The sequence below is a fragment of the Anser anser genome (genome assembly GCF_964211835.1).
Source record: "Anser anser genome assembly, chromosome: 11".
Taxonomy (NCBI): Eukaryota; Metazoa; Chordata; class Aves; order Anseriformes; family Anatidae; genus Anser; species Anser anser.
Window position 1 is genome coordinate 10,202,894 of NC_139732.1, and position 25,335 is coordinate 10,228,228.

At 39.1% G+C, this 25,335-nt stretch overlaps 1 protein-coding gene across 3 annotated transcripts in view; it reads right to left on the bottom strand.

Annotated features, from left to right (window-relative positions):
• PRMT7 (protein arginine methyltransferase 7) overlaps nt 1-25,335 on the bottom strand; it is a 52,517-nt gene that overhangs the window by 22,149 nt on the left and 5,033 nt on the right. For 2 of the 3 annotated variants that reach the window (XM_083851394.1, XM_083851395.1), the window contains exons 7-18: nt 24,393-24,634; nt 24,074-24,251; nt 22,886-23,013; nt 21,943-22,081; nt 21,316-21,399; nt 19,880-19,927; nt 18,623-18,712; nt 17,801-17,962; nt 16,605-16,679; nt 15,693-15,853; nt 14,470-14,566; nt 12,904-13,858 (exon numbers count right to left, since the gene is read on the bottom strand). In XM_083851394.1, coding sequence (XP_083707520.1) covers nt 13,700-13,858; nt 14,470-14,566; nt 15,693-15,853; nt 16,605-16,679; nt 17,801-17,962; nt 18,623-18,712; nt 19,880-19,927; nt 21,316-21,399; nt 21,943-22,081; nt 22,886-23,013; nt 24,074-24,251; nt 24,393-24,634 — 1,563 coding nt within the window. In that variant the 3' untranslated portion in view covers nt 12,904-13,699. Of the gene's footprint in view, nt 1-8,154; nt 9,264-12,903; nt 13,859-14,469; nt 14,567-15,692; nt 15,854-16,604; nt 16,680-17,800; nt 17,963-18,622; nt 18,713-19,879; nt 19,928-21,315; nt 21,400-21,942; nt 22,082-22,885; nt 23,014-24,073; nt 24,252-24,392; nt 24,635-25,335 lie in introns of those variants that run through there. The other variant, XR_014588909.1, reaches the window with a different exon arrangement.

The following is a 25,335-nucleotide window of genomic DNA, read 5'->3' on the forward strand; positions in this document are numbered from 1 at the left end:
GGGAGTTTGCACCTTCCAGACGTTTCAATAAGATCAAGAAGTACAGAAAGGCAGAGGTCCTTCTCCCTGCTCCTCCTGCCCCGTGAGTTTTAGTGTAATTTATTATGGACTGCCGCCTGCAGCTGCCTGTTGGTCAGCCCTGTAACTGCAATGCCATCTGCCTCTTTGGCTGTCATACAGATTATCTTGGCAGAGCACCCATTAAAATACAAACCTCCCCATCCCACTGAAATTTCTGCTCAGAGTGCTGCTGAAACCATTATTTTCCTAGCCCTTTTCTTTGATGATTTAATACTTTGATGTACTAATCCTCCTTCCCCGTTGCAAATAATTCAAGTTGCTCATCTACATTTTCATGGCCTTTCAAAACACACGCTCTTACCCTCTCCTGTTGTTTATGACTAACCCAGATCTACCTCCTCCTATGTTTGTAAGCCCTCCAAATTTCCTTCCATACTTTCCCTGACATTTAGGGAAGGTTCCAGGCAGCCATTAGAGAAATCAGTGAACTGGGCTTGCGGGGATGACTGACAGGAAAACAGCAATTCTGATTCTCATCTTCTACATAATGTCAGATTTAATAACTGTTCCTTACAACCATGAGATGTGGACAAGGAGAAATACGCCTTAACTGCAGCTAAGATTAGATGGAGGAGGGCAGAGGAAAAAGTATGTGAGGGCAGTTACACTTTGCATCATGGAATCACCGTCAACATTTAATCTGAGCCTAAAGTTCATTCCCCTTCTTTCCCTCCCCAACCCTTTACATGTCTGAGGAACGTGTCATACTATTGCAAATAGTTTGAGCTCCTGAGGTTGTGCTCAGCCCTACACGTCTCAGTGCCTATGCCAATACTATTACCTCTCGCAATGACACTTTTCCCATCTTTGGACTCAACTGCCTTCCCCTTTTCGTTACGTCCTGCCCCCTCTTTCTGTCTCATTCACAGACCCTTTGGGTCAGAAGACCATGTCACTGTCCGTTTACACAGCACCCAGCATTACCTCGTCAAGGAAAATGGTTCCTGTGCACCAAGAAACATCAAAACATTAAAGAATAATCAAAAGATGGAATTAACTGTAGTAGAAGTGTTTCAGCCTTCCTGTGTGCTTTAAATGATGGTATTAGTTGAAAATGATTCCATACACAGACATTTCCCTCTACCTTCCTATTAACATACTAGCTTTTAGCTTCCTGGTTGTAAATACTCAACTGTACATTGCATAATTCTTAGAGAACAACACCTGCTTAGTCTGTTTCTCTGGCAATGTTCATAAACAAGCTGACACATCACCTTCCCTCAATTCCCACACTAGAACGTCAGTCACCAACACACATCTGCAGTTTTTCCTCCACTGCCAAGGTCTCCCTCTCCCTTCTGTAAGCAAACCTTTGATGTCTGCAAAGCCCAACCTGGCAGAACAACTCCAACCACTTGAAGTGCTGAGGCATACTTAGTAGGCCATGTGTGTCAGAATACCCTTTATCCTTACAAACACTGCAATAAAAGCCTACAGCTTCACAGATCAAGTAGTTGCCACTGTTACACTATATTTTTAAGAGCATCTCCATCTTTGTCAAATTTTTAAAAATACTTTGAGCCTCTCCAACTTCATACAAATCAAAAAGGTTAAAGTTAACTTCACTTGCTTTATTGTTACAGATATATTGGTAGAGTAACACTGGCAGAGGCTTTGGTAGCTTTGAACAGATCTCAGTCTCACATTGGGCATAATGTCACCTTACACAAAACTAAAACATGATTTCTTTTACTGTCTTTATTTAGGAGACAAGACACCTGCTGCAGTTCCTGATTCTAATACTTTACATACAATTATACATGGCTGTGCTATTATTGGATCTCAAGAGCAAAAATAACACAAAAAAGTCATCATTTATGAAGCTCTGATCCCTACTGCTCAAATTCTTATTTTTTAAAATGTGTTTTTAAAGTAATCTGTTCACACCTCCAATAGTAAAGTTCCCCACCCAACATAAAGATGTGAAAGTACATAGTTAGGCCAGTCTTTAAAATAAAATCATTACTATCCATCCCCTATCCCAGACAGATTTTATATATATATATATATATATTAAACCGAAGGAATCACCCACAAAACCCAAACAGAAATGCCAACAGAAACCCAGCTAGCTCAGACCAAACCCAGAAGAATTCAAACATAAAACCCTCCGACTTCTATCGCAGTGATTTCATTACTGCACTTCACAATTATCTGATAAAAGCTCCGCGTGACCATCACTTAGAGTACACCAGATTTTTTGCAAAGCTCTGACGAAGCTCCTCAAGCCATGGAAATGTGTATCAAAAGCAGCCAGAAGCCTTTTAAGCCCCACTCCTATTTGCAAATGTTTGCAATGTTCCAAATCACAGCAACACTGCTGTGAGTGGACTGAAAATTGATCTCTGACCACTTTTCACCCAGCTAAAATGGAATCTGCCTCACAGATACACACATGAAACGCTGTATTAGCCAGTAATTGATATAAAGTCTTCTGCCTTAATGATATAAAACGCAGGACGATTACTAAGGCACAGAGGTGTTACGCCAGAGAAACAGAGCTGTTTGGAGAACAGACAGTAACATCTTAAACTGAAGGGCAGGGGAAGGGGGCCCTGCCCATTTACCTGTGAGCTGTGATTCTCACAGAGGCCTGGCAGAACAACTCACACAGTGGAGGTCGGGATAAAGCTAAGAGCTGCCCTATTCCACAATAATACTGCTGCAATTTTAAGATTTGGGCAAATGCAGTAAAAAAAAATGCAGGGATTTTCAGCACTGCACACTAGAAGAGACAGCTCCGGCACCTGCGTGGGCAGCCTCCAAAGAACCCTGCTTCTTTCCAGTGCAGAGATGTGGGAGCTTGTGGCCTGAAGTCACCCAAAGGCAGGATATTCTGAATGGATCCCACTGCACTGAGGGGGCGAAGAGATGGCCATGTAGAGGGGGAAGGTGGTGTCTTTCAACATCAAATGTAATTAGGTCCCCTTATTCTCACCAAAGAGGTTCTAAATTAGCAGAAGACTTAGCTTGAACACTCTGGCCCTGCTGCAGTTTGGGTAGGATCCTCACTCCTTCTAATCTAACTAGGTATAATCCATAACATTCTTTGTCTTTGCATGCAACAGGTTCTTCAATACCTTTCAAATGCCAATCCCAAGTTTTGAATACCCAGCAAAATCCAGCTAGATCTTCCTCTACAATTAAAAATTTATCCTGAAGTCAATAGCAATGTTGTCAGCTACTGCAAAGCCAACATTTACTGTTATGTTTGGCTCAATAAGGACCTGCAGGCTATCAAGGAACAACAGGCAGTTGCAAGTCCCGCAAGATGGGAAATGAAAGAGTTCCTAGGCCTAGTACGGTGCCAAGCACTATGCTAAATATATTTCTAATGAAAGGTGTATCACACAAGACAAACTGATTCTCAGTATGCAGCCTAGTCCATTATCTCAGCCCCAAATTAAGGGGCTGTTATGAAACAGGTATTTAAACTCTATTTTCTGTTTCTCCTTAGTTACATATAATTTCCCTTTTCCACATTTGCTGAGAAAGCTATTTATAGCTGCCGCAAACTCAGACTTTTAACAAACTGTGTCTTTTATCTCAAAATAAGCACATAAGAAGGACTTCATGCTGTAGCTACTTCATTAATTATGAGACTGGTGTTCTTGGAACTCTGTGGCACACACAAACTATCGGTGCTTACACTGGTGAGATCCCTCTTACCCACAGCTGACCTTGCGTGTGCTTCCACCTCAAGGCAGAACCCTCGGGTTACCATTCTGCAGCTGTTTGCTCCAGCGTTAGAGCAAATTAGAAGCTGTAAACATAGCATTTATCATACACCGACAGAAACAAATGCTGAGTCTGGTGAAATGCTGGGCAATTGCCCCCTATCCAGTATAAAAAGCCCTTGTCCATGACTGGACTCCCAGAGGCTGACAATTAGAAGGTTTCTGACCACAAGACCAGTGAAGTTCAAAAGCAGCTTCCAAATGACCACAGTGGAATGTAAAAAAAAAAAAAAATTTAAAAAAAAAAAGTAACTGCTTGCTTTTAAAACAAGAGGGTGGTGTATCTGTAAAGAGAAAATTATACGCATGAGGCTTACCCCAGGCAGGGACCAGACAGAGCAAACCAGAAGGTCCCACTCAGTCCTGTGTTTGGTTTGAGAACAGGAGAAAATTTCAGAACTTCTTTTGCTTCTGGGTAGTCACTGTTTACAAGTGCATGCATAATTATCTATTTGGGACCTTGCTTGTTCCCAAAAAAATAAAAAAAATTAAAAAAAAATCATGTTTTAAACATCGGCAGAACCGCCTTTTGCTACTAGAAACTCTTCAGCTATGAATAACTCCTTGTCAAGGCACTGGGCAAGAAGATCGTACTTCCAGCTCCCCTCCAGCATGGGGGAGGCGAAGGGCAAAGGGGTGGGAGAGGGGGACACTGGCTTGGCAGGTGTACTACAGAGACACAGGAGCATCGCAAAAGGAAAAAAATGTTAAGAACATGAAAAAATACTAAATGGCCCTTAGTTATTTTGATGACACTCCACAGAATATACAGTTCTGGATAGTTTTATTTCTGAGAAGCAAGGTTACACCAAGCTTGCCTTTAGTTTTATGTAAGCTTTTATATTAAACCTTATTTGAAATATAATTCTATGATTAGCTGTTGCCCAGCCAACCTAGGGAATGCAAATACAGACTGTGTCAAAAAGAGACTCATAGCTCTCAGCTTTCAAGGGAAGGTAAAGAATGGGGCAGTGTATCTTAGTTCTCAGCTAGAGGCTGAGACACAAGCAGAATACTCTTCCCTTCAGCAAAGGGATATAGGCAGCAGCATCCAAGAAAGCAGCAGGAAGCTGGCAGTGGATATAAGGCATTGCATCGATCTGAACAGATGATCTCCTGTGAGAAAATACCTTTATTTATTCAGGCAGACTACATGACTTAGCTGACTGGCACCATGACAAACACAAAAATGGCAGCATTCTAAATGGGACATGTCTTCCCATTGAGTGAGGCTTCAAAGGAGGGAAAAAAAAAAGAGAGAAAAAAAGGGCTGAACAGCACTTAGAAGCACCGCATCATTTCCTTATCACAAAACTCCTGTTGATAACCTGACGACTTCCACTGTGGAACAAGGAGCCTGCTGCCAACCACATCTGTACATTAGCATAGCTACAAGGGATAATTAGAGGAGTTCACTCTCCATAGCACAACCCTGACATTAACCTATTGTGGGAAGAACTGCTTGGATCATGCAAGGTGCTGGTGCCCTTTTGGAAGGAAAATGCTACTTATAGCCCCACGCTGCTGTTTCACTCACATGATCTTTAAACCTCAAAGAAAACCATAGCCAGACAGCACAGGCAGTGCATACGAACACAACAGGAAATTGACCTTGAAGAGAGCCCTCCCTGTGACAAGCACAAAAGAAAACACAGAGAAATTGAATGTATTGTCAATATATACCCATGAAACCTGTGGAGTAGAGTGCCCTAGTAAACTAGACAAAGAGACTGTTTTGTACTGAAATACGAAGACACATTCTTTCCTAGATCTTTTCCTGCCTTCTTCCCTTTTTGAAGACTTATTCGATGCATCTTGCAGGGTGTGTGTCAAGGTAATGCAAGTGAGGGTGAAAAAACATTTAATGGAAGTTGACAGTATCACAGTATCACAGATTTCTAGGTTGGAAGAGACCTCAAGATCATCGAGTCCAACCTCCGACCTAACACTAAGTACTCCACTAAACCATATCCCTAAGCTCTACATCTAAACGTCTTTTAAAGACCTCCAGGGATGGTGACTCCACCACCTCCCTGGGCAGCCCGTTCCAATGCTTAATAACCCTTTCGGTAAAGAAGTACTTCCTAACATCCAACCTAAAACTCCCCTGTCGCAACTTTCGCCCATTCCCCCTCGTCCTGTCACTAGGCACGTGGGAGAACAGACCAACCCCCACCTCTCTACAGCCTCCTTTAAGGTAACTGTAGAGAGCGATAAGGTCGCCCCTGAGCCTCCTCTTCTCCAGGCTGAACAAGCCCAGCTCCCTCAGCCGCTCCTCGTAAGACTTTACTATTCTTTTAGTCTGCTTTGTAACATAAAGGGAACTGCTACTTTTTGCTGAACACTAGTCATGTATTATGCAAAAAGAGAAGGGAGGATAGGTAATAGAAGAGATACAACTTCCCTGCCAAGTTTCGTGCAAAGCAGAACATGTAAGAAGCGCTGATCTGTAAACAGAAGTACAGTTAGAATCACCCTTGATATACTATGGAAACAAAGAGGTGTCACTGTGCTTTCCAAGGACCTTTCTCTACATATCTCCTGTGTCCTGTGAAGATAAAATTGAGTCAATTAAATAAACTAACAGAATGGAGAAACTTTTAACAGAAAATAACTTAAAAATATGAAAACCAGGACACATGCAGTCAAACCTAAAAAAATATGAGCTTCTGATGTCCTCTTGAGAAAATGGCTGCAAATACACACCCTAACTTAATACATTAGCACAGTTTTCAGCACAAGACCATAAAACATTAACATGCCTCCACACGACCTTCATCCTTCTGCACACTATGTCTAGAGTCTCAGGAACAGTGCTCCCTAACACCACAGAGGCTGAACAAGATACACTTTGTTGTCATCTTACCACATTTTCCACATGCCTTCAGTACCTTCAGATAAAGTTTTTTGGTTCTTTTTCCTAGCCTGGCACAGCTCCAGAAGTATAAACTTTAGATGAGACCTTTTTGTAGGGAGAAACACCTTTTGCTTAAGAGAAGTCCCCCTAATTCTGGGAGACTTTTGGCTTGCTTTTTTGTTAGCCTCTTGAAACCTCTGCATCACTCTCAGGATGGACAGACTGGTCCTCAAGGCACAAGGGACGCAGGAAGAATGAGAGAGAGAGTTTTGCCATTGGTTTTGGCAAGGCCAAGGCTCAATGACAAGTGAGCCATCACATGAACTCTGTGAACTGAATGAAATTGACAGACTGAGAGTCCAAAGGCCATTCTGATCACTAGGATGGGAGCACACTACCTGAGATGCCTAATCACAGAGACAGGTAGGCAGCTGAGGTTAATGTGTATCTCAGCTCCCTCACTTAACACAGGTGCTATGATAAAGATGCATTTTTTTTTAAATGGCAAGCAATTTTCTGTTTTAAAAGAACCAGGGATGACTAGCTTTTAATGTAATGAACCCTCCCCTGAGCGTTCAGCCTTGCTTGTATAAACTACAACAAAATTAAGACTAAAGTTAATCCAAAACTGAACTCTGTGACCAATGTTTTCCTTTGATGGTTCCCACCCGCCCGCCTCTTTCACCTATAATAAGGAAAGGTACGATGTAAATACAAGCCATAACACAGAAAGGGTCCTTAAAGGGGGGCAGAAACACAAAACAAGACAAACTACTGCCTTCTGCTTTTTTGTCAGTCAGCGTGGCTTGAAAAATTGCTATTTAGAGATATTTTATTATTCGTAAAGAAAAATGAAAGTTTCTCAGCAAACTGGACCTACAAGCAACTAAGTCTAGTGCTAAAGAAATTAAACCTTTTGCTTTGTATCTCTACAGAAGGAGAGTTCAAAGTATTTTTTCCTCTTCAAAAGCTTTCCACTAAAAGGCCATAGTACAGAGGCTTCACTCACAGGAAACGAGCGACAAGAAGTATCATGGAGAACTCTTGGACATCAACTGAGGAGATAAAGAGACCCTAATTGCTACTGCTGTTTTGAAACACCAGAGGCATAAGCATGCAATACTAAAGCCACTGTCTTGTCATCAGCTTACTTGGTACAAAGTCCCAGCATGCCAGGACACACATGTGGCAAGAGAGCAAGCAAAATTATATGGTAGGAGTATTTTTGTCACACCAGTTTATTACCCACATGTGTGCTTGGTTTTCTGAGTCTGAAAGTCTCACAGACGGCACTCGACACGTGAAGTTTCATTTCTGAAGTCCCACTGTTCTCCTAACGCGAAGAAAGCAAGCCTCTGACCTACAGCCCCACCACAGCCGCCCCCTCGGCGGTTTTACACCTCAGGGCCAGACCTGTCCCCGTCCCCAATCCTTCCCCCCCAGCCCCGTCAGCACAAACGCCTCCCCAGCCCGGCTTACAGCTGCCCTTCCCGGCCGCCGTCCCTCGCCGCCTCGTCCGCCGCAGCGGGGAGAGTCGACGGGGTGCGAGGAGAAAATGGCCGCCCCCTGCCCTCAGGCGGCAGGAGGCCAAAATGGCGGCCGGCCTGAGGAGGGGGCTCGGCCAATCAGGAGCGGGGCTGGGCCCTGGCAGGTGCCAGGGCTGAGGGGAGCGGGAGCGCGGCTGAGGCGGCCCCAATACGACGCCCCCCGACCCCAAACCGGCGGCCCTGGGAGGTCAGCACATTGAGATTCTGCTGGGATCCCCGGCTAAACTTGCTCCTGGCTGCTTCTCCCATCCTCTTCCCCAGCTGGAGGCTCCGGGAGAGTCGCTTCGTTGCTAATTAGTTCCGGATGCTTTCACAGCCCTTTCTGACTAGAGACAGGGCTGATCATCAATCCTTCAGTGTAAATGACTTTGCAGTTGCCTGCAAAGTGGGTATGAGATTATGTATGTAGGCCTACAGCACAGTCACTTCAATGTTTCCTAGAAATATTACAGTTGAGGAGAAATATGACATGTTCAAGTGCTGTAATGAATGCTGTTTGTCTCTCTCCCAATGCCATTCATCGCAGCTGCTTGATTTATTTGCTGATTCTCAGGGTTGTGAATAATTGGTTTCTTAGATACTCTTTAACATGAAGCAAGCAGTTGCTTTATTGGAGTACAGATATAGCAGGATCCATCAGCCTTGAGAAGCAGAAGCCCAATAAATTGCAGTGCCCATTATTTCTTCCACTGCGCAAGCGCCACTCTCCACCTCAGAGAGTGATGTACAAGGCCAGAAAAAGCAGAGGTTGCAGAAAATGAGAGGAGCAAGAGACAACATCCACAACAAACACGCTGCTGCTGCAATACATTAGGCAGCTGCACTTGAGCAAAACCCTGAGGAAGGAGAAAAGCTGCTTGTCCAGTCTCCAGGGTGCATGTCAGAGCCAACATACCCCAGGACCCACACGACTGCAAAGAATACCCTCCGGTGCAGGGCTTTCCCTTCACATACATGAAGATAATCAGCTCTCATTCTTTCATTAGTGCCCTTGTCCACAGAAGAGGCATCCTTAGGGCTCTCAAATCCTAGATAAGAATCCTGCTGGGAAAGAAAAAACAAAACTGGGTCAGCTTTGTGACAGTCTTTCAAAACAAAAACAAAGCCCTATGGCCTTATATGTATATACACTTTTTTTTTTTTAAACCATGGTTTTAATTACTGAAGTATCCAAGGATTTGCTGCCTCTGAGCCTTTATCTGCTGTATCTCGGTCAAACCTCATAAGGCTGCACTTGAAATCACACTGCACTAAGAAAACAAATGATTAAAGCAGAGCAAGGAAGTCAGGGGATTAGTTTACTCTGCATGGCCTTGAGCAAGTCATTTTTAGCTCCTGAGGCCCTAATCTTACAGCGATCTCAGGGCAGATGAAACACATTAACGCCTACACAAAGCACTCTTGCTTTTTCCTCATCTGAAGAATGTGGATAATTATACATGCCTCTCTCTGAGAAGAAGTGTCTTAATCATTAATCCACATTAAATGACTGGAAACATTGAGTTTGAAAACAAGTACCAAACCAAATTAACAGTTTGCAATGCCCCCAGAGTCAATAAGGTAAAATGGTGATGCAAGCACCCATTGTATTCAGCTCACAATCGTCACTAGAAAAAAAAAAATCTAACATTAAGAAGCTGTAAGTCTCTTCCCCTCCTAACAACCAGCTGTAACTACAAATAGAATACAAAAGATGAGTGCCTAAATGAATTAGTCTTGAACTGCATCCTCTATCTCGTTAAATGCAGGAAGCCTACACAGAGCAGTTTCAAAGGGACTAATGAAGAAGAAAAGCAAGCTCCTTGATCCCAGTTCTTGAACTGTCCAGCCCTTAGACAAAAGGTACCCTTTTTGCAAACACAGGAACAAAACTTGCAGCTGCCATGACTTAACACCCTTTAAATAAAATGCAAGACTTGTCCTTCATCAGGACTAAGACAATCTCACTTTCATAAAGTATTATTCACTCGGTGTACTTAACATGAGACATTTCACCTGCCTTTTTATTGTAGGTGCAAATCCACATTACTCTTACTAGCAGTTATCACTGGTTTTGTACTAGTTTTCTATTTCAGTACATGTATGTGTATGTATCTTATAACATCACAAGCATTTTATTTGTACAGAAAATGAGACAGCTGCATTGAAAGTCTGTGCACTTTTCCTTATAGGAAGTAAATATGTATGAACTGAAAATACATTAAAAAAATAAAAGTGGGTTCTCAGCACCCTCTTGTGGATTAGTGGTGTGATAACCACACAGTAACAACCACCCAAGTATTAGTAAAACTTTCATCACAATTCAATGCTACAGAAAAGTTATTTTTGCAGCAGAACCACAATAGGGAATTTAAATGTGAACAGCAAAACTTTTTGATTGATGATCATTCTTAATACCTGAATAAAACCTACATCTTTAGTGCAAGCATCTCTTCTTGTGCCACAAAAAAAATCATCCAGTTACACACTGGCTCTCATGTAATATACAAGCTATAATACTATTAGTTCAGTGGTGGCAGGGGGATCATGTTTCTTTTAAAACATGCATCTATGCCTGTAGGCCTAGTCAGGATCAAACCTGTTGTCATTTAGGGAAAAAAATGCCTCTGGTGGCAGCACAGAGAAAGTTTCCTTCCAAGAGTAAATAGGATGTTCTGCTTATTAAGATATCAACAGCTAGAAGTTTTTCAACTCGGCACATCATGGCAATGCTTCTGTCAGGTCTGGGAACAAATAGAAGTCTAAATGTTGCTGTTGGGTAGATGTTTTTCTGATAAAATGGCTTTTTTGTTTGTTTGTTTGTTTGTTTCCTGTGTTCCTGCAGTAAAATGCCTTGTGGAAGAGGACAGAGATGGAAGTATTTTGTTTTGTTTTCCTTTAAAAGCACACACATGTAAGGAATGGCCAGTATCCCCTATAAGAAGCTGTTTTCCACACAATTTACGTATCACAGTAGATTTTGAATTTTACCCTGAAGAATTTACAAAAGCCAAGGAATACTGATACATATGCTAAATCCTCCTAATTAGAGGTGAACAAAGCTTCCCCTCATTCACACAGATTCTTATCAACACAATCATCTTTTGTATGTACCAGAATTTGATGAATGATGTGACCTTTGTGAAAATGTTCCAACTGTACATGTGGTAAGGGTTTGCTTCAACATAACAGATTCCAGCATGTTTGAATCAAATCCCTAAAGCAGTTTCAGTGCCTGTCTGAATGCATAACCGTAACCAGAAACCATTCACAATGTTGATAGCCCTCACAGAGGATTAATACATGCACAAGGTTTCCCAAGCACATCTATCAGACTGTTTTTCCCTCTAAGGAACCCACAGGTGCTAAAATATGCACAGTGCTCCAGCTTTCCAGCTTCCCCCCCCTTTGGACAGCAGCAGCGTAATTACTGCTCCAGGCATTTTGAAACTTAAGATGTTTTTCATCACATGAAGATAATGTGATTCATATTAATTGCCACAGTTCAGTTCTGGAAGCAGAATTCTGCAGATATGCCACTACACTATCCTTATGGCTTTGACTTTCACTACACCAACCTGTGAATCTCAATAATATCAAGTCTCTCATTATCAAGATGGTTTAAGAATACCTCTAGGTCACCATGCCTAATACCTACTGCAATGACCACATATCTCCCACATATAATACTAATAACAAACTACAAATTCCCATCGACATGGATTTCTTCCATTTTGCATGTCAGCAAATTTATGTTGATTTTTTTTTCCTTAAGTAGTATGATTCAGGCACATATGTATGCAGTTATCTTTGAGAAGGTTAACATTAGACATTAAAATATTGTAACCTCAGTTGTGGTTTTATTTTTTATGTATTTATTTTTTAAGCATATAAATTCTAATATATTGCTGTACTTTCATTCTGTGTTCTCTTCAGAATACTGTAAGCTTCTGTTAGAACCCGCATCATTTGAGAAGTAAGTGTAAAGCACCTTCAGAAGCTTTTTGTACTGCAGAACAGCAGTTCAAACTTTCTGTGTCAGGCCACAGCAGGCAGTATCTAGATGTTTTCTGCTGCATTCTCCCCCGAGAGACTAGAAGGTACACAATACATTCTGATTTGCACAACTGTCTTTTATTGATGTTATATATAAATATGATCTTAATATAAAAATGCAGTATTTTTGAAAATATGGTAATAACTACTGGGTCTAAGACCTCTGTCAGGAAAACAGTTCTGAAAAATTTAGCAATATTTTAGATGTCTTTCAGGTCTATAAATATGATCACACCCTTAAGAATTAAAATTCCTACTCACCAGAATTACATTTCTTGGTGACAAGGCAGACTAGAGTAGGCTCCTGCTCCCTCATGGCTTCTTTCTACCATTCCTATCACTTGACAGAAGTTGCTGCTCAGAGGAAATGGGAGTAGCTCTAGCAAGCAGTTATCCCTGCAGCTGGCTGACATAATTTAGGACAGAGAGTACATTGATTTTTCTACTTCACTTAATAGATCACACATACAAAACAGATACAGCAATTGACTGTCCATCTAAATCAAAATTAATTGCACACGTGGTCACACACTGCAACCTCTGCCAATATGATTTAGAATGGAACTAAGAAAACCTCAGCTGTGGACAACATCTATTGCAGAACAACGTACAACTTACCTGAACTTGCAGATATCATTCAGACCACTGAGGGAATGAGTATAAGCCAAAACTTTAATCATATACGCACATTACATATATCCTAGAAATGTGCAAGTTTTGAGACTATGGCTCTTTTACTTTTGTTTCTGGTCAGACAATTATCAGTTTGTCATTTCCAATTAACCTGAATATGTACATATTCTAATCTCCAGGTATATCTTTCCACTGGGCCACTGTCTCTTCAGAAATGCAGCATATCAGACTCCAGCAGAATGTCAGTCCAACATACTTTAATTTACTAAACATTTCAATCTAATACTAACCAAAATGTACATTGCTTTTCCTTAATATGTGTACTGACACATACTGCTACACATATGTAGCTTGACTTGGGGTTTCTTTTCGTGCATTCTCACGATTAGTTTCCATTTTACAGCAGCAAAAGCAAGCCTAAAAACAGGTGGTTTAACTAATTTCTATCTAATGTCAGTGTAAGGGTTAGTGTCTTCATCCACTGATATGCCATGTAATAGCCAGTACATCAACTGTTTTTTATCCCCATAACATTCAAAACCCCCAAATACCATGTAGTTTCACAATGAAACAGATGGCAATAAGTAGGTGTACAGATATAAATCCTATTGGGAATACAGGTCCTTAAAACATTTCTCGCTACCTCTCCGGCTATACATTTTGAAAACAAGGACGTTTTAAAAATATTTTTCAGAATGGTTTGTTTGCTTTCTGAACACAATAAAAAACAAACAAACAAACAAACACCCTCTGCCATACAAAGAACACTGTATCAGTTTATTATAATTTAGAAATAAAAGGAAAGTATTTTATAATAGTTTAAAATCCATTGCAATATCTCCTGTCTTTGTGTCAAAATTTATAGCATATGTGACAGCACTAGGAAGGTCTGCCAGAGTTTCTGATTCAATAACAGAACTGAAGAAATAGACAGCTTGCTTGCAGTGGGGATTCCATTCACAGTTTCCCTACAGAAAAGAGTTAAAAGTGAAAGTAGTCACAACTCTAGGATATTATTACTGGACTATTACTGGATATTATTATTATTATTATAATGCAATGAGAGCACAAGAATTCTTGTTCTCAGTTCAGTATAGAAAGATCAGATAAGAGTTATCACTTTCATTGCCAACCATTCATTACAGGAATGCATAACATGCAATCTAAAATGCTACACTGTGTACTGAAGTTGTAGCGAACAGACAGACTTGGTCAAAGAATATTTACATAGAGTACCAAAAATACTCCTTCCCCTCCAGTTTTTTGCTTTTGTTAAGCTGAGAAAGGGAAGTTGTATAAAACGAGTTGTATATAACTTGTATAAATGCTACTTTGAACTAGCATTGTATCTGAGTTCTGCATGTAGTTCCAAACTACAGCTCAGACTCTCTTATTTCAAGGTTCATCTCCCGCTCCTCCCAAAAGTATAAACAGATAGCTCTACTAGTTCTGTCTACATAATATTCAAAGAGTGTAACAAAGAGCACTATATAAACCATGCATAGCCAGCAGAGACCCATTTTTCAGAACTGTAATCCTACAGACTTTGAGAGATAATAAAATTAGCTTGAAGAAGTACCTTTTCGTTTGAAATCTGCATCAGTCCTGTACTAACTGAGATATCAGCAGTAAGATGATACTCCATCCACAAAACTGCTCCATGGCTTTTTCCCTTCCTGAAGAGAGTTAGGGGATCAAAACCCATCATCATAACATTATCTTTATAATACTACATCCTAAACTCTGAACCTATTCCTTATGTAGCTTGGGTGAGAGCTGTAAAAGCATGAATAACTTGTTTCTTTGAATAAAAGTTGAAGAGCAGAATAAATAAAATAGATAAATAGGTACATTTGGTAAATAGGTAGCAACTTTTTAAATACTTGCAAATATGAAATCTAAAAAATAAAATGAAGAACATAAGTCATAACTAATCTGTTAAGAAACACAGTCATTTAACAAGCAGTCAAGATTACACAGCATATAGTATACAGTGTATTTGGGGAGCACATCCTTCAGAGACCCCAGTTTATATTGTTTCTGCATTTTGGGGAAAACCACATATCCCATCTCACTTCAAGTCTCTGCTCCACAAGGCACAGAGGTCATGCTAGCATATTGCCTCTTAAATACAACTAGTGCAAAGGCACAGAGATCCTATATGCAGATGGTTCTGGATTTCGTGAAATCATTCATTTGGTTTCACAAAGAGAAACATACGACTGCAACAATGTTTAAGTTATGTAAACTAGATAGACAAAAGTACCTTCTTCCTGTTTTTTAATTCTTAACTGCATTTCATTCTTGAATAGAAATAACTACAAACTGTAGTTATAGTTAAAAGTATCTCAGATGATGTGAAAAATATCAAGATTGTTAGAATTATAGTTAAAGGGAAAGATAATGGACACTTCAAAGCCGTTAAACAGAGTAATATGGAAAGATAAGTAGAAGCTTTGTCTGCAAGAACTCAGCAACAAGAACAAATTCCATAATTAAAAACTTCCAGACAATAGTTTGTTTTCTATAAACTATAAATTAACCTGTTTATGTTTTAAATCATGGTAAAAGCTGACAAAATGTTATTTATGAAATAAGGGTATATTATCTGAGAAATTACCCCTTACTGTTATAGCCCATTGTGAGTAACCACAGGAAATTCACGTCAGAGTGAACTCCGCAACTTTAGGTTACATTTTTAAAAACTGTAAAGTACAATCCCGCTAGCTAACCATAACACACACAGTTTAAAGATGAGGTAAAAAAAAAAAAGAGAACATTTATTGCAATGAGAAAACTCACCGTAAAAGATTTACAGAACCCTCTGTGCTGAGACAGTGTTGTGGTACAGTCTCTCTGAAGTCAAATATCAAAACTTCCAGGGGGTCAGAAAGTGACTTGCAAGGATATTCCCACAAAGGGTGAGGTTCTGCTTCCTTGGACTCCCTAAAATCCAGAGAACTCTGAAGAAAAAAAGTAAAAAAAACTATCTGAAAACAACTCAAAGGCAAATAGTCCTTGTTTTCAAGTTAACTTTGTATCCTGAACCCAGAATATTTAAACAATAAAGTTCCAAGAGGACAGGACTGTACTTCTTAAGCACAAGGGAAAAAATATACTACATGTATGAATTAATTGCTAGGACTACAGTCCTCAGTAGTCAGACAAAAATGTGCACTTTCAAGATACAATGCATTTAAGCTTCTCTTCTCCCTTGAGATGAACTCTACTCTAGAACTACCTGTACTCCTCCACAAAGACTAGAAAGGCAATCTAAATGGCTACCTCAAATATGGAGATAAAAATCTCACCCATCATATCTGTTCCTTGGAAGCCAAAGAGCCTTTTTCTCTCAAAAGTACCTGCAAGGGCAAGTTAAGTGCTGCAGGATTCATTTATAAACAACTCCCATCTGATTTTATTTCAAGCACAGAATAGAGAACAGGATTTTTCTTTTTGGATAATGGAAGCATTTCAAAAGCATTGCAAGTGGTTTGAAAACTGAACAGCTTGACAAATGACAAGACATGCACAACCCCACAACCCCTTTTGCAAGAACTAAAGAGCCACAATATTTATAAGAAACCGAAACAATGGCGTTCCGTCTAACATTCACGGTTTTAAACAGTCACTAGATACATTTTTTCTTAAGCCAAGGTTAGTTTTGTTCTCTTTTGCTAAGACTTGTGCTGAAATTACTTTCAGTCTTCTTACTTTAATCATATCATCCATAGTCCGGACATCAAAACCTTCACAGAAGCCACAAGGACTCCGGATTCTCCATAAGTCCTAAAAAGGAAAATAGGATATTCTTTGGCTCTGTTAATGGAAATAGCTTTAGCTGTGAACTAAACTGTTAGTAAACTGCATACACCTACTTAAAAACATCGATTGATTTGTCCTTAAACCTCTGCTTCCTATTACATGATGACTCAGATTTACATTGTTTTCTCAGAATATATTTCATATTCTCTACATTTTCGCAGAAAACTGTGAAAGCAGAAAACCGAAAAATATGCAGTATGAGTGATTAGTCCCCCAGGGAAAAAGAACATACATGTTTTCAGATGCACAAATTAAAGGTGGAAGTGAGGTAACAAGGCTAAAGAGTATTAGAATAAGGAAACTACTAAGGGAACGGAGGCTTAGACACAAAACTACATAGTTGGTGAATCAGAAGGAAGAAAAGAGTGAAAAAAGAGCTGGCATCTTGAAAAGATAAACTGAAGATTATGCTTATGTGAATATATGTTAGATTACACTCATTTTTTGTTTCATACATATATTTTAGTGAGTTTCAGACTAAAGAGTTCCCTCACGCTACTGGACAGAAACTTTCCATATTAAGTACTTTTGTAATTTCCATTGTCATTGTAGGCAAACTCTTAATAACCTTTACTGACCATCTTAGGGTCCTTAAAAAAAAAGTGTACCTTTGAAAAATTTCCGAAAGATTACTTTTCATAGTAGTATGACCCCTATTATGCCCAAGTTTAGAACTGTGTACATTCTCTAGTTGTTCAAAGAAAATGAACATGCAATTATGAATCCTGCTTACAGTCTTACACTAAAAAAAATCATTTTAAAAACTGTTATTTTACAGAATGTAACATTTTATAAATAACCCCAGTTCTGACATGCTTCAGTGATAACCTAAGGAACTACTTTAAAACATTCAGTCTTTTTAATGAAAATGGCAAAAAATTTCAAGGTAATTTTCTGATAAGGGATTGTAGATATGGTAAAACTCATTTTCAAGGTGTTCCATATTCTTTCCTCAGGTGGTAAGTGCAACGCATATCAAAGTGAACAGTATGAAGACAAGATAAACTTGGCATTAAAAACTCCTGAAAGAGTACTCAGTTTTAAGTGAATTCATATTAATATCAAGTGGTTCTAAACAACCTCACCTGAAACTCCACGATCATCATATGCAAAGAAGCAGACTGAGGCAGGACAGTGACATTGCTGGCAAGATGCTTGCACACAGCTGTCCTAGCATACCAGAAATACAGGTTATGCCACGGCAACAAACTTGTAGTGAAAAACGGCTCTCCAACAAGAACGGAAATCTTGGCAAACAAAGGAAGAGATAAAAAGCATTATCATAAAGAACAACAGCTCCAACAATAACACAGGCTGTTTATAACTTCAGTAGATGACAATGCAATACAGCAAGCACAGACACCTAGATAAAAACTTCTCCATACAGATTTAATTACTGCATAACATAAATCTTTTTAGGGTTCTAGTCAGTGAATTCTAACATGAAATTCCATGCAACAAAGTCCAATAAAAAAACGTTGCAGTTTTCAGTTGGAAAGCTTTGGAAGAAGAGTCACAGAGCTTTGAAAATTTTAATTTAAGGATGCTGGTACTTCCTGATAGACTATGATCTACTGATTGGCTTCAGGAAGAAGAGCTACAGACTAGCAACACATACACAGTTAAACTGGTTTAACTGCTGTTAAAACTGGTGTAGATTATGCAGGAAAGGAAAGCCATACCCTTCCGAAAACAAAGCAAAAAATGAAAAAGAAAACCAACCCAAAGCCTTTAGATTAAGCTTCATTTAGTTTCAGTACGACAAAGTCTCAACTGTCTGCTCACTACACTTTGTATGAACTGTGGTGTATTGTGGTTACAGTAGCACACAAGGAAAACAAAAGTCGTTTTCACTCTCCCCTCCCTTCCAGGCCACTGAAATTCAGTACAGGACAACTATTACATACCGTTTTATCTTCCAAATGAGATGATGTCAGTGACTCAGGACGTGCTTCTAGTATTTTGATTTTATCTTCAAGATGATTTGCCTTAAAAAACTAAAATAAAAGCAATATTCTGTCTTTATCAAAATCTACATTTGAAATTCAAACCTGTATCAAAATAATAATTTAACAAAGAAAAAAATAAACAGGAAAGAAAGAAATACCTACAAGAAATTTTAAGAAAATGCCTTCCTTAACTCAGCTCTGAGGATGATACAAGCCTGTTCCTGATGGGTGCACACCATTAGTGCCAAAATGTCACACCTAGTGAGCTAAAGTACGTGACCCTCCTATTCCTTCAATTAAGTACATAAAAGGCAGATGTCACAACATTTGCCTCACCTTTATTCATCTGCACTCTGAAGCATATGGGAAGGACAGTCAAGAAAGAGAAATATTACTGGAACTATGAATACACTGAATAATTGGCTTGTGATTGAAACCAGGTTTGCATCCTAAATTGCCTGTTTTTATAGTCTTTAAGACTTTATAGTGCCATCTGAAACAGACACAGATGAGCAGGGACTTCAAGTAACTGCTTTTAATCACTTCTTAGATATTAGCTGCCTCTTCTGAATAGTCTGCACTTTGCCGGAGGGCTGTACTCTAGAGTACTCCTGTACTCTACCTAAAGGAGCAGCTGAAAAATCACCTGCAGTTTGGACTCACTGTCTACTTTCTCTTAAAAGCAGTACAGAAAAGAAGCATTCCCATTCTTGTCTCAGCTGGAAGAAAGAACTGCTAGTTGCCACCTTCCAGATTAGACTGGTACAAACTACGTGATGCTCTCACATTCCACTAAACTTCAGAAACAAACAGCTTGGTTTTTATCAGCAATGCAATGAGAGCAGCAGAGCAGAAACTCAGGCAGGTATCTGCAAGGAGAGATCAAGCACTTGCAGCTTTAACTCCCTCTGCTCAGGTCAACGTACCCAGTGACCTATTCAGCTTGTTACAGCTGTGAGATCGGATCTCTCTCAGATGGGATATATTCCTCCAAGTATTAGCACACAGCTCTGTACAACTTATTAAAAAACACGAACAACACCTCCCCCCCAGTATCTTTCTGCCTCCCACTGTTGTGTCAAACTGTATGATCAAATGCATTCACTTATCTTATTTAACTCCCAAGTAATTATGTAAGGACAATCCAAATCATCAGCTTTGGCATTAGAAATGCCAAGAGTTCATTTACCACTTCAAGACAAAATTGAAACTCACTTTCTCCATGACAGAACGGGACACAGCAGAGTTTTCTAATGTAAATACCTAAAGAAAATACATAACAGTTAAAAGATTACATAGTAAACAGCAAGGGAAATATTTTGATGCCCTAATGAACTATGCACCCATTCTACAGCCCATTGTCACATGCTTCTTAAACAGTAACAAAAACCACTCAATAGCTACAGGCTAAATAATGTGTTTTCACAGCTGCATAAGAAAAAAAACCACATACAATAGACCGTAACTATTTATTTTCCATTTTTAAGATGCACATAACATCGTTTGCTCTAGGCATGTATTACCCCTGAATAAATGCAAGGATATTGCTAAAAAGGAAACTCTTACAGCAAAATCCTCAAACCCAGGCTGCAGTCAGCTAGATGTTCAAATTCTCACTCTGACAGCAGTTTGGGGATTTAGGTTCATCCTGATGGGAGCTTTAGGAAGAACTGTTTTCCTTCTGGACGTATGTGAATAAGGAGTGCATCACCCTGACTTCAGCTTAGCAGAGAAAGAAAACAGGTCACTTACAACTGACCCCATCACCAGTGTAACGAATCAACACCCATCTGGTTCTTACCGCTTGTAATCGTGGTTTAACACGATCTGATCACGCTAGCTGGAGAGAGCTCTGATGTGCACAGCTGCACACCAGCCTTTTGAAGCTAGTACCTCTATCCTTTATTCTATTTGATCTTTTAAAGCTCTTTTACCCACACTGTATTTTACAGTGTCAGTTCTACTGGTACCTTTCTGCTGAGAGAAGCTTTCCCAAAGCTAAGTATTTCAGAGGTTATCCAGAATATATCCATTCATCTGCTCTTTCAAATGCAGAATAGATTTTTACTTCAAACTTTGTATCAGACATTAGATATTCCTGGATATTCAGTCCAACTGATTTTTCAGATTTTAGTTTGAGGGCCCTGTGCAAGCCCACATCACGTAAGGTATATACGTAAGGGAACCAGTCAGGCAACTCTCAGTCTTACATCTACACAGATTCAGTATTCTTAAAGCTTCTTATCTTGCTGTTACAGCCCTTTCACTTCAGAGTAGATAATAAATGTAATTATAGAATGGTGAAGAGAAAAGAAAAAAACCTGCCAGACATTTCGGTCAGTAGAAAGAGTATTTTCGAAAGCACCAAGATATAAGAAGGTAAACAGCAATCAACGAGAAATGAAAAACAGCACTTCCATTCAAGGCTATGCACTGGTAAACATCAAAATTGGTTACTGTTATCTCCCTAGACTTCAACTTGAACAGAAACAAATTTAACCTGCATCTCATCACAATTGGAGCCTCCTTCACACTTTGCACTGAAGAGGCTCTGGAAATAATTCAATAATGGGATCGAGTACGACAGAACCCAAAATACCAAGCTAAAATGAAAACATCAGAAAAAAAATAAACAGGAGGAAGTAATATACCTGCTTTGCTCCAAGATAGTGAGCCAGCACAGGTAGCAGACTGCCATCACTGATGCAAAGGCAAACACTATCTGTTCTCAGAACCTACAGGAAAATAAATTGCCATTGTTATTCCTATTCCAGATGAAAGAGTTTAAGTTCTAGACATTTTGAAGGCATTTTTCCCCACTTCACACAGTTCCATAGCAAATAAGGACTGAGAGATACAATGATTAACACAACCACTTCACCCAGAACAGATTACTCTAAGAAATGTTCATATAATCCCTTGCTTTTGGTCTGAAAAAATCTGCATAAACACATATTGGGTGTTTAGAAGAATGTATGTTTTGATTTCAACGTGATCCTAAGAAGTCTGTCTTTATCCTGTCACCAATACTCATCTTCACAAGTACACAGAGCTGCTACAAGTTTCTATTCAAAAAATGGCTGCTTGCTATTAAAACAAAAAACATCAAAAATGTACCATGACAAAATCCAACTTACATTTGCTGATGTAAATAAAACATACTTTATGAGTAAGCTCCTTAGCAAGGGAGAAAGAGGTTCCAAAAATAACTAGTTCAAATAAAACAATACACACATCTGTCACATAAGCCAGAAAACCTACAGGCAACATGCACTCACATTCATCAAAGACTTGATGTACTGGCGTGTTCTGTTCTGATCATTTAATTCTCCAAAGCGTGGTCTATTCCAAAGAAGGTGAGCCTGACATCTACAAACTGGACTCTCAACACAAACATCTGCTTTATTGTCTTCTCCTCTGGAAGTACGTATGGGGGAAGCAGAAATTAAATGAAAGATTAACTACAGCATCAAAGATTTGTTTTCCCAAACAGGTAAATTCATGCATTTTAACTAGCATGCACATTAATGCATATAGACTCCACTGGTACTTGTTCACATTTACTAGCTCCCCAGTGACACTTTTTTAGACTTTGCATTTCAAAATAAAAGGAGCCCAAAAGGCCAATTTTTACCTTTACAGAAAAAAAAAAAATCCCACTGGACTGGTCTCTGGCGGTTAGGTATTTTAGGCTTTGAACTTTTAGAAAAAAAGTCACTTGTTTGGACTCCTAATTGGAACTTTTTTTTTTTAAAAAAAAAAAAGTCTTGATTGCTACAGTCATCACAACCAACACAATTAAGCTCCTTTTGAGAGCTTAATCCTTATGTCTTTTCCTCAAGTTAAAAAGACGGTGCTGACTGGGAATATAGAAAATGAAGAGAGACAAAATGGCAATTACTTCACTGTCTTACCTACGTTCTAGCTCAGCTAAGTTATGTTTTAGGAGTTCCAGGAACCAACCACAGGTAGTTTTCATTTCCCTGCTACACACACCACCACCAGGAATAAGGCTGCAGTCCAAAGCTCAATTGTGTTTCTATGAATCACTTCTTTTTTTTCACCTGTTCATTTAAGCGAGTTTTAGTCCATTTACATTTTTAGTAATTTTTGTAGTCTCTTGGGTTTTGTCTTCCTTTTCCACAAAACAGCACATCCCTACGAGCAAATAGTGCAGCTTGAAATACGGTGCACCCCTTTTTTTTACCCACATACTGTTACCTGGCTTTCTGCAGCTTATACCACACAGAGTACTCATCACGACAGGCAGTCAGGTACACCTTCTCACCCTGGAGAACTGGCTCCTCACTTGGCAGAAAATATACACACTGCATCCAGTGATCTCTCCACTGAAAAGGAGTTGAGAGACAAAACATTAGGGATTAACTCATAAATAGTACATGAGACGTAAACAAATAACAGGAAATCAATTAGTAAGAATGGGCTTGACTTCAAAGCACTGATATATGACTAGTTGAAAGAACCTTGTTTATGTTAGCAAGACTGACTAAGGCCTAATACTGGGTATTGAAGGTACTTGATATAGATTTTTTACAACAGAATAAGCCAGAGATCACAGGCTTGCTGAGTAACTAAGCTTGTGTTTTATGAAATGAAAAACAAATCAAAAAATTAATTTATTAATGCTGGTTTGCCTCTATAGTTCACTTATGTTAGAAACCCATATTAGAAACAGTGACCAGTGTCTGGAGTTTCGTGTATCAAATGAGCTCAATTAGTGTCGTTATGATATGACATCACAACTATTTTGTGTTTCTAAAAGCTGTTTTCTACACTGCAAGAGTTTTAAGCTAAATGCCCTTTAATGCCCTGAAGCTTGCTAGTTTTCAATTTTATCCTCAAACACAGTTAAGTGTAAGAAATCATTCTGTAGTTTCTGTTTGACCAAGTTTATCCTACAAGTAAATACAAAAACATGGGAGTCTGATTTAATAGTGATCTCTTATTCCTCTAAATATCCAGTATCAACTCATCCACACCATCCTTCTTTATGTGAATATAAATATATTACCATAAAGCTAACACATATTTGGAAATTTAATGCAATAACTACATGGAAGCAAAACACAGAATAACAATTTGACTAGGGATGGATACTATTTAAGGAAAAATATGTGGAAGTCTTTGTTGAAAGTAACAGAAAGAAATCAAGAATTGTACATTTAGAAGACAGCTTCAGTTTTTAAGTTCTACATTAAAGCAAACCTAAAATAGGTGCATAATTAACTTAGCACTTCTATATTTTGTTTATCATCTTCCAATACATAAAATAGCAGCAAAGTTCCTATACCGTTTACAAGACAGCTGCTTAAATCACCCAGTATGACCTTTACTTAAAATAATTACTGCAAGTCATTTGCTGAAAAGTATCTGAAGGCTCAGCATTACCTGGAAAGCAGAAGTGGATTTTACCCAGTATGGAGCCATTGTGCAATTTATCGTCCCGGAGGGGTCCATGTCAATATCCCACCAAGAAAGTACGATTTGTGCCTTGCCAGATTTTACAGGCTCCAGCTGCACTCTGTAGTAGGTAGAAGCACTCCTTACTGGCTTACTGAAATCCACACTGCAGAGAAGCATCAAAATTGAAAAAAGAAATACTCAGCACTCTTCAGAAATTCTCACCTGCTTCCTAAGCTGGATGCACAATTTATACCAAAAGCACAACAGGAAAATTTTGCTTTGAACAAAACAATGCCTAGCTTACCTGAACATTGTCACCACATCACTAAGGACAGTGAAGTCACTTGAAGGCATCTGGTTCAGTTGGATATCACAAACAGAAGGAACACCTGGACAGTTCTCCATTTCTGAAGGGGAAACGACAATTTTTTCACCGTCCTCGGCTTCGACACAAACAGGAAACAGTTTGTTCCAGGACCACATTCTTTTGGATTCCACTAACTGGACATACACTGTTGCCCTGTGAGGCACTGCCTCACATCCTTCCTAAGTGTGCAAAACAAAGGGTAGAAGCATTCAACAAAGTGACTTCTTAACACGCACGAGAATTAAATCAGTTGAAACGTGAAACAATTTAAAGAACAAGTAGTTGGACTGAGAACTTTGAAATCTTAAACTCCAAATATTTCAGAGACTTTTCTCTCTACCTCTCTGTGAAATGTTATACTTATCCATCCTGTTAGGTGTCTTTCAGAAGGCCAGATCACTGTTATATTAATGACACAACAGAACAGCTTATTTGCTGAGTTAAACTTGCATTGCAGTTCTCATACTGAGATGAGGAATCCGTTTGGAGCTTCTCCAGGCACATAACTATTACGCTATCAACATTAACACAGAATTTGTGTTTGCAATGAGTAAATCAGAAAAATAATGGCTCAAATATTTATTTAATGACAACTTTTTGACCCTGATTAAAGGGCAGAAAACATAACAGTTGTTCTAAAAAAAACAATGTGAACTATGAGCTAACTGAATTCCAAGATCAATGCTTTTGCAAAATGTACTAATTACAATTTAGAGTTAAACATGGGAAGCTGTACAAAGTTATGGAGTGATATTGTTTTTATATGTAAAACATGTGAAATGAAGCCTAGAAAGCTAAAGTGTCATCTACCTTTTAACTAAAGGGAAAAATTGAAAAGGGTAAAGGAGAAAGCCATAAAATTATACCCATGGATTACATG